The following is a 9,146-nucleotide window of genomic DNA, read 5'->3' on the forward strand; positions in this document are numbered from 1 at the left end:
ATGGGGTTGGTTGCCAGAGGAACCAATCAGGTGATTCGAAGGTTGGAATTTTCAGCAAACTTCCCCCTCTGGGGAAGCAGAAAAGACTTGGCTAAACGATCAAAGTTAAACGATCAAAGGCCAATGATTTAATTAAATTTGCCTACCTAATGAAACTCCACAAATTCCTGTAAACAACAGGATTCAGATACTGGTGAAGATGCTGGGAGGCGGGTGAGTCCAGAGAAGGCCTGAAGCTTTACAACATCACCCTCCAATACCTCACCCTTTATCACTATCATTTGGCCATTTCCGAACTCCATGCTTCATAATAAAGCACTTTCCTGAGTTCTGAGAGACAACTACTGAACCCGTGGAGCAGGTCAAGGGAGCCCCTACACAGCTAACCACTTACAAGTGTAGGTAGCCATGGTCTGGGATTGGTACCTGAAATAAAGGTCATCTTGCAAGGCTGAACCCCTAACTTCTGGGACCTGATACTAAGTCCATGCACCTAGTATTGGAGAGGAACTGAACTGAAGACTCCCTCTGTAGTACCGAACCTCCCCAAGTGTGGACAGTTAATGTTTCTTTTTTCCTAAGTAATATGGTTGAAGTAGATGCCACCTTTGAATGGCAGTGGAGAGTTTCAAACCAGCCTGGCAGTGAGGTGTTCATGGTAATGAGGCTGACCAAACAAAGGCTGGTGTTAGGGCTACTGTGTGTCACACTGACCCAGGCTAGACACCAGCAGCAATTCTTCCTTCCCGCAGAAGCCCTGTTCCCACCTGAGATGCTCAGAGGGAAGCCATGAGCTCAGAAAAGCACCATATTGTTCTGTGATGTCACCTCTGGAATGTTCCGAGTGTTTTGGCGACCAGTTTACACATAGGACCTATACCTGGCACCTCACGTTGGTATGGCTTTTTACTTGACATAGAAATAATAGTCTAAAACCAGGAAGAGCTGAAGTGATCTCTGCTTCAAAGATTTGCAAGAGGGTTTTTATATCTGTTAATCCCTGTCTTGATTTTTGTTCAGTGATCAGTAAGACTTCTGGACAGGTACCTTCTAAACATACCTTTAGGCTGAGACTTTTTTTATAAGGTATATAATTGGTAAGAAGGGAATAAATGTGTAGAAAGTAGTTATGGATTTCAGGTGAGCCACTGGGGCGCTGAGGATGGGTTGGGAAGGAGAAATCTAATTTTTTTTTTCTTTTTCACAGCACTCCAGGCCAAATTTTACAAGAAAGAGAGATACCAGATCTGAAAGCCTAGAGATTCCAATCAATGTGATTCTATCTCAGGTAGGGATGATCACGGGAGGATGGAACTTAACCAATTTTAGCTAGAATAACACTGCTTCCAAACCTTACAGGATGAACAGAGAAGTCAGCTGCTCAAATTCTTGTCATATTGGTTTTTCTCCTGGCTATGTGTCTAGGAGAAAATACATGGACTCTCTGGACCTTGGAATCCTCTGGCCTTGAATGAGGGGACTGGGTTGGATGGTCAGGATCTCTAGTGCTAGCCTTTCAAGGTTCGATGATACTGTGAGAAAATTCTAACCTTACCAAAGGAGCACCTCCCCTGCATGGTGGCATATAGCCACTCTGGATATCTGTGGAGAACTAGAGTTGACCTTGAATCCAGATGCTTGTGAATGAACACAGGAGTTGAAACCCCAGCGTGTGGCCCATTTGCAGCCCTCGAGAGAATTAAGCCCTACTTTAGTTCAAAGAAGGTTTACTGGGGAGGGACATTCACTTGTTTCTTTTGAGGTCAGTGAATGGTTAAAACCCTTATAGCTTGTGGTTCCCAGGTCTCCTGCACACAGCAGCTGTCTTGGGGGGACCCCTTTTAGTTAACTGTTCCTTCTGCTGCTATGTCACAAAGGGGTGGCCTTGCTTTCTCCAGAGTCACCCAAGAGCTCACTGGAAGACCAGGGTCATGCAGCCAGTGGAGGTGAAATGTAGGATGGAGGGACCCAAGGCACAGGTAATTTACCTAAACGTTTGGTCTAGGGAGGTACGTACGAAAGAGGAGGGATCTCTAGCTGGCGTTCTGTATTATTGTGATCATAGCAAACTCAGCAAATATGGTCAGGAGGCGGCAAGACTACAGGACGAGGGGACAACCTGGGTATTTGTTTCCCTTACAGCATCATGGTGAGCAGCTTCTGTTAGTTATGTCTCTTTCAGCCCGTGAAAGCTAAGCTAGAGCATTAGCTAACTATGCCCTGGCCATGCTATAGAAGGACAAGGAACCTGGCTGGATCTGATCCCTAGTTGTAACCCTATTCAGGGTCCCCTGAAGGGGCTCTAACCTGCAAGACATGAGCTGGAGAGAGGAAGGAAACCAAGCAAGATTCTATTGTCAAGGTCTCCGTTTATTGGGGTGAAAGTTACAGCTTATATACCCCTTGAATGGGGTGGAGGTAGGTAGGCAGGAACTCTGCCGGGGTAACTGAAGGTCATCGGTCAACACCTGGTGTAAGCCGAAGCATGTGATCCATTAACATTGGAGTAAGGGGCGGGTTCTGTTAACAGATAGCTCTCAAGTTAGTTGGGATGAGGGGTGAGTTCTCTGTAAACATCCTTAGGGCAATGACCTCTGCTATCCCTGTAAGGACGATGGTCCCTGACAAATCCATCCTTTAGGAAAATGGTCCCTGACACCTAGTAGACAAAATGGGGTGGACATGGTCCCTTGGGCACGTAGGGGCAGACAGGAGATGCCAGCCTAGATGTGGAAGCGGGAAAGGGGTTGGGGATAACATTTGAAAGTATTTGTATGACTGTTCACGTTGTTGTGACCAAAGACCCTGGCAAGAAGCAAGTTAAGAGAGGAAGTCTTCATTTTGGTTCTTGGTTCAGGGGCTAAGACCATTGTGAAGTGGAAGCTGCTGGGGTGGGGCCACTGCCTCACATCATGGAAGATCAACCTGTTTTATTCAGTCCAGGATCCTAGATCATGAGCACCAACCATCTTCGGTATGGGCCTCCCCTCTGTCAGTTCCCACCATAAAGTCCCCACCCTTTCCTTACTGTCACGTGATAGAAAGATTGGAAAGATCCATCTACCCCTGGCTCCCAGCACCAGCTTAGTGGTCAAGGAGAAAAGTTGAGAAGTTTGGGGCTTGTTCTGGTTACCTCAGGCCTACTTCCTGTGCTGTGGAACCTTGGGTCTTGGATCTTGGATGACAGAGGGATATGGAATGAAGGGACCGCTGCTGCCTGGAGATCTTTCATGGCTGGATGTGGCCTTGAGTATGCCAGCCAGGCTTAGTCAGCGGTCACCTATAGGTCACTTAAGCAATCAGCTGGTGTTGAAAAGCAGGAAGAGGAGATTTCTTCAATGTGGCAACCATGGAAGGAGTAACGAGGAGGTCTTGTGGTCCTCCAAGTCCATCCTGGATAGGAAGTTTGGGTTTAAGTAGAGTCACAGAGGTTCAGGTAGCTAAGCAGCCCTGGTCTGGGCGTGATCTAGCCCAGCAGCATTGTGTCATCCCCAGCCTCTTCTGCAGGGTGGTCTGAAAAGTTATCATGACTCTGTGAAATGTCTTTCTGAGAGATAATCTTCCTCTCTGATGGGCACCAGCCTTCAGTCTCTACCTTCTCCAAATATAAGACTACTAGAGAAATTTCTTGGGGTCCATTGTTTCAGTCATTTGATATCTAGAAGGATGGAAGGTATCTCTTCAGAATATCTTCATTCCTGCGAGGATGGTTACAGGCACAAGCCAGGCAACCTGCCAGGATACCCTAGACTGGTGGTCTTGGGTAGGGAGGTAGGCATGGATTACTGGATGATGTTAACTGATCCTACCTGTAGGGTTGTGAGAGAGGCCTGTACACTCATGTTCTTCCCCAAATGAGATGCTGGGGGTGGGGTGGGGAGTTGGGGGCGAGCAGGATTGCTATGAGAAACAAGGTGAGGAAGGATACTGAGGGATCTTTGATGGTGTCATGTGCTGGCCACAGGGCTGTACAAGTATAAAGCAGAAATTTCACAGCTCTGGGAAATGGGAGGCTTAGTCACAAGGACAGAGCTGAGATGGAACCCAGGTCAGTGTCATGCCTGTCATTGGTACTTAGCAGGGCCAGGTGATTTCTTAGCTCTAATTCTTGTAGTGTGAAAGAAAGGGCCTGCTTTTTGTCCTGGCCTCCCAGCTAGCTTACACCTGAAATAATCACGCAAAAATTGTATTAATTAAATGACTGCCTGACCCATTATCTCTAGCCTCTTCTTGGCCAACTCTCACATATTAGTTTAACCCGTCTCCATTAATGTGTATCGCCACTTGACTGTGGCTTACCGGCATGAGTCTAACCACACTGTGTCTGCCACACTGCCCTTCTTCCCAGCATCCTGTTCTGTCTTCCCCGCCTATCTAAGTTCTGCCCTATCAAAAGGCCAAGGCAGTTTCTTTAATAACCAATGAAAGCAACACAAATACAGAAGGACCTCCTACACCAAATTCTTCTCTTGCTTCTAGAAGTTCTGCATCCTCTCCTCTCACCTGAACTGTTATCGCTAACCCCCAGGCTGCCTGTATGTTTCTGTCCCAGGGAGCTTCATTCTCTTTGGAAGGGAATTATGACAGTACCTCTGGCTCCCAGTTCCCAACCCTATTGGGTGGCTGGAGTTCTCAATCACACTGCAAAGGCTATGATTCACTAATTTATCACCTTTAGGTCTTTTCAGGTCTTAATGATTTCACATTTTTCTTCCTCACACTGGACGCGAGCATTTTCACATCTATTTTCTTCTAGCACATTAGCTTGCAAGCCATAGTGTTATTTTCTGTCCAAGCAACTGATCCCCTTCTACACAGAGACTCACTCTTCCAGGCATTCAAGCCTCCCAGTGAGCTCTCTGTACCTTTCATTAAGTCATCCAGTGCTAGGTCATCAATGAAAGACTAAGTTAGGTCATCAATGAGAGTTCTGCATCTGGATCAGAATACATCTGGATCAGAATGCATCTGGATCAGAATGCGCTCTGGCAACTACTTCCCAGTGCCTACTCCGTTTCTCTTTGCCTTTTTCTCCTTCCTCTTTGGCTCACAGCAACGCCAGCTGAAATAGCTTCAGAACAAGATTTTAGGAGAGTCTGTCAATTAGCGACGAGGACTACATCTGGCATCTTTATTCTAGCATCTTTAGTCTCTTTACTGTTAGCATGAAAAGTCTATCAAAACCAATCACTTTTACCTTGTGAATTATCATTTCATCTGTTAGCATTTATTAAAACAAACATTGTATTTAGATATTAGAGAGGTGAGAGTTTTGTTTTTTGTTTTCGTTTTTTTTTTTTTTACCAGTGGAACTCAGCTGTGAAAGTTTGCACTGTGGTTTTTCATTCTAGGACCCTGGTACCCTTCAGGTTCATGTGCATTAAAAGCACTTCAACTGGCTGAGCATCCCCTACTCGTTAACCCTCAACAGTGTTGGCAAAGCAGCCACTTTAAAAGCTTGTTCGACTGGCTTGGGTTTTCTTGGGGCGGGTGGACATCTCATCTGGGTGGTAGTAACTACATCTTTCATGGAAGGGGGGGAGGAACTTCAGTGCTGTTTTCTCTGTTTTCTGTGGCTATAACAAAGTATCCAAGGCCAGACAGCTCACACAGAATAAAGAGCAAGATGACTATCCTAGCTGCTGGTCATCTTCTGGCAAGGACCTTCCGTTGTGTCCCAACATGGTGGAGGGCATCATTTGGTGAGATACAGCAAGCCACAGAGAACTCACTTTGTAGAAGGTTTTGACAACAGCCCATTGACTTGGGGATGGGTTCATCCACTACAGTAGCCCCTTGACCCGGGGATAGGTTCATCCACTACAGTAGCCCCTTGACCCATGAGCGGGTTCATCCGTTCCCTCACGATTCAGTCCACCTTGCAAAGGTCTCACTTCTCAAACACCATTAGCATGCACCTTTGGGATTAAGTTCCAGCACGTGAAATATAAAGGACACATTCAGACCATAGCAGTGCATGTCAGCTGCTCGCTGTCCAGTCCTATTCCCAAACTCTTTCAGAGGAAGGTTGGCAACCCCAGTAACTCCATCTAAGAAGATTTCTCCTTGAGAGTTCTGGCCCACCATGGTCTGGATCTTTCTACATTAATTAACACAAGCAAGAAAATCCCTCAAAAAGAAAAGAAAAGAAAAAGAAAACCCCTTATAGGTATTTCACAGGACATCCCAGTCCAGATAATTCCTCACTGAGATTCTTTCCCTCCAGGTGATTCTAGATCATGTCAAATAGATGATTAAAACCACTCATCACGGATGCTATGTGCAGGAGGCAAGCCTCTAAAAGGGAGGTAGATTTCGGAATATTTGAATATTTAGATGGAGACAGAAAGGAGGGAGGTTCTCAGGAATGGAGCCCATGCAGAAACATTAAATCCACATCTATATCTGTATGTCATCTACAAATCATAATAATTTCGTGCACTTGTTTTAGTACACCTGTGTCTTTGCACCAAGGCAGGTGTGGAATTTTTCTCTTGTGGCGTCACAAGGATGCTCAGGAAGCTTCAGAATTTGGAGCACTTTTGAACTGAGATTCTTCAGGTTAGGGATGTGTAGTGTGGGGCGGCAGGCTGCATTCCTGCCACCCGGCTCCCAGCCGCCTACTAGTTTATGCCCCGAAATAATTACATGGAAACTGTATTCTTTTAAACACTGCCTGGCCCATTAGTTTCATCCTCTTACTCACATCTTGACTAACCCATATTGAATAATCTGTGTAACACCACAAAGTGGTGTCTTACCGGGAAAGATTCAGCATGTCTGACCTGGTGGCTGGCTTCATGGCATCTGTCTCCCTGAGGAGAGGCACGGCAGTCTGGCTCAGAGAGCAGAGGCATGGCAATTTATTAACTTCCCTTCCCAGCAGTCTGTTCTGTCTACTCCGCCCACCTAAGGGCTGGCCAATCAAGTGGGCCAGGCAGTTTCTTCATTAACCAATGAAATCAACTCAAACAGAAGACCCTCCCACATCAGGGATATTTGAGCTGGAAAAATATTTTATTTGCCAGTGTTGTGAGAATTAAGTGAATTATGTAGGTCACATGCAACCAGATAACCAGCTGGGCAGCCTGCGGATGCCTGCAATTCCCCGCTCCGAGAGATCTGACACCTTCTTCTTCGAGGAGGCGCAGTTATCCCGAGTTAAAATTTTAGAAACGGAAAGTCACACAACTTGCCCAAATTCTTAAAACTGATAAGTAGCAAGGACAGGGGTTTTTAAAAAGGTTGATTCTAAAAATCCATGCCTTTAGTTTCTACCATATGATTGGACCTTATCATCTGTGGGTTTTCATTTTCAGAGACAGTGTCTCTACCTCTAGTTGGTCTGAACTTGCTATGCAGACCAGGATGGCTTCGAAGTTCTCTGGTTATGATCCTCCCTGCACCACCTCCACTTAGCCGGGCTATAGGCTTGTAAGAGAACCACAATGATGGATTGAGAGAAGTTTTATGGCCAGAGCCTTATAGGAAGCTAGCCCAGTATTTCTCCTAGGAACCACGGTTCAGTATCCAACCATTAGTTCAAGAAGAAAGGTACCCAGACTAACAAAGGCTGGCTATAGTTTCCTATGAGGATCCCGGAGGTCAGGTGAAGGGTCTCTAGGCCTCGTAGTCCACCAGCAGGTACTTTACCAGTTCCTCCCTTAACTGTTTCCCGCTCTCTCCCACAGAGGGGCACCACCGAACCCTTCCTGAGGCTCCACAACTTGTACAGCACCCCTCGATGCTCCCGGCAGGCCGCCTTGCCCCGGATGAGCCGCAGGGTAGTCAGTCAGCATTCCTACCCACTCAACCGCTTCTCTTCTGTGCCTTTTGACCCCATGGAGCGCCCCACCTCCCAGGCGGACCTGGAACTGGACTACAACCCTCCCCGGGTGCAGCTCAGCGACGAGATGTTTGTCTTCCAGGATGGGCGGTGGGTGAACGAGAGCTGCCGCCTACAGTCCCCTTACTTCTCCCCCTCCTCCTCCTTCCACCACAAACTGCACCACAAGAGGCTGGCCAAGGAGTACGTGCTGCAAGAGGAGAACAAGTCCCTGCGGGATGAGAACAGGGCCCTGAGGGACGAGAACAAGGCCCTCCGCAAGGAGAACAAGATACTGCAGGTCTTTTGGGAGGAGCACAAGGTCACTTTGGGTCAAGAGGAGAGTCAGTCCTCAGCGCCGCTGCTGCACAAGGAAGCAGCCTCCCAGGAAGCGGTGAAGAAAGAGACGGCCACCTTGCCTGCCCAGCGTAGCAAGGAGAACACCCTGCAGCTCATTCGAGAGGAGAACCGGGCCCTCCAGCAGTTGCTGGAACAGAGGCAGGCCTACTGGGCCCAGGCAGAAGACAATGCCACTTCTGCCGAGGAGAGCAAGACCATCTCCTCACCCAAAGAGGAGTCCCATAACCCTGGGCTTCTGCCAGATCAGAGCCCAGGCCTCTCCGCCGCGTTTGAGGAACCCAAAGGGCCCCCTGCAGCACAGGAGGACTCTAAAACACTGCGTGCTTTGAGGGAGATGGTTAACAACTTATCTGGGTCATCTGGGGAGGAGAGCAAGGTCGCCCCCAACCTAGGTGACAGCACCCAGTCTCTGCAGCTGCTGAGGGAGATGAACCAGGCCCTGCAGGCCCTGAGGGAGGAGAACCGGCTGCTGCAGGAGGAGAACAGAGCTCTGCATGTCCTGCGTGAGGAGCATCGTGTCTTCCAGGAGGAGAACAAGGCCCTGTGGGAGAACAACAAGCTGAAGCTGCAGCAGCGGCTGGTCATTGACACAGTGACTGAGGTCACTGCCCGGATGGAGATGCTTATTGAAGAGCTGTATGCCTTCATGCCAGCCAAGAATAACAAAGACCTCAAGAAGCCCAGCAGGGTCTGAGGCCGTGGCAGCAGACACTGAGCTCAGTCAAGCACAGCACATGAGGCCGGAGAGAACCCTCAACCTTCTTTGTCTCCTCACCTTCAGCGCCCCCCAGCGCATGCCTGTGGAACAGCAGAGAAGGGGTCATCCTACACCCAGAGACACAATAAAGGCAGGCGCGGCTGGGGCCAGCCATCCCCAGCATGGAGTTTTGGCTTCTTCTTGTCCTCCTTACTATTTTAACTTCCTACTTCCTCTTCTGCCTCCTGTCGTCCTCTTTTCTCC

At 48.1% G+C, this 9,146-nt stretch overlaps 1 protein-coding gene across 3 annotated transcripts; it reads left to right on the forward strand.

Annotated features, from left to right (window-relative positions):
- Positions 1–821: 821 nt before the first annotated feature.
- Cby2 (chibby family member 2) lies at positions 822–8,879 on the forward strand. 3 transcript variants are annotated; one of them, XM_038310665.1, is made up of 3 exons: positions 822–896; positions 1,208–1,288; positions 7,692–8,879. In XM_038310665.1, the coding sequence occupies exons 1-3, from the start codon at positions 822–824 to the stop codon at positions 8,877–8,879; spliced, it is 1,344 nt and encodes a 447-aa protein (XP_038166593.1). The 3 variants fall into 3 exon arrangements, with proteins under 3 accessions (XP_038166593.1, XP_038166594.1, XP_038166595.1); XM_038310666.1 differs by lacking the exon at positions 1,208–1,288; XM_038310667.1 differs by lacking the exons at positions 822–896; positions 1,208–1,288 and adding an exon at positions 1,932–1,979.
- The last annotated feature ends 267 nt before the right edge of the window (positions 8,880–9,146 follow it).

Source organism: Arvicola amphibius, chromosome 13 (genome assembly GCF_903992535.2).
Source record: "Arvicola amphibius chromosome 13, mArvAmp1.2, whole genome shotgun sequence".
NCBI lineage: Eukaryota > Metazoa > Chordata > Mammalia > Rodentia > Cricetidae > Arvicola > Arvicola amphibius.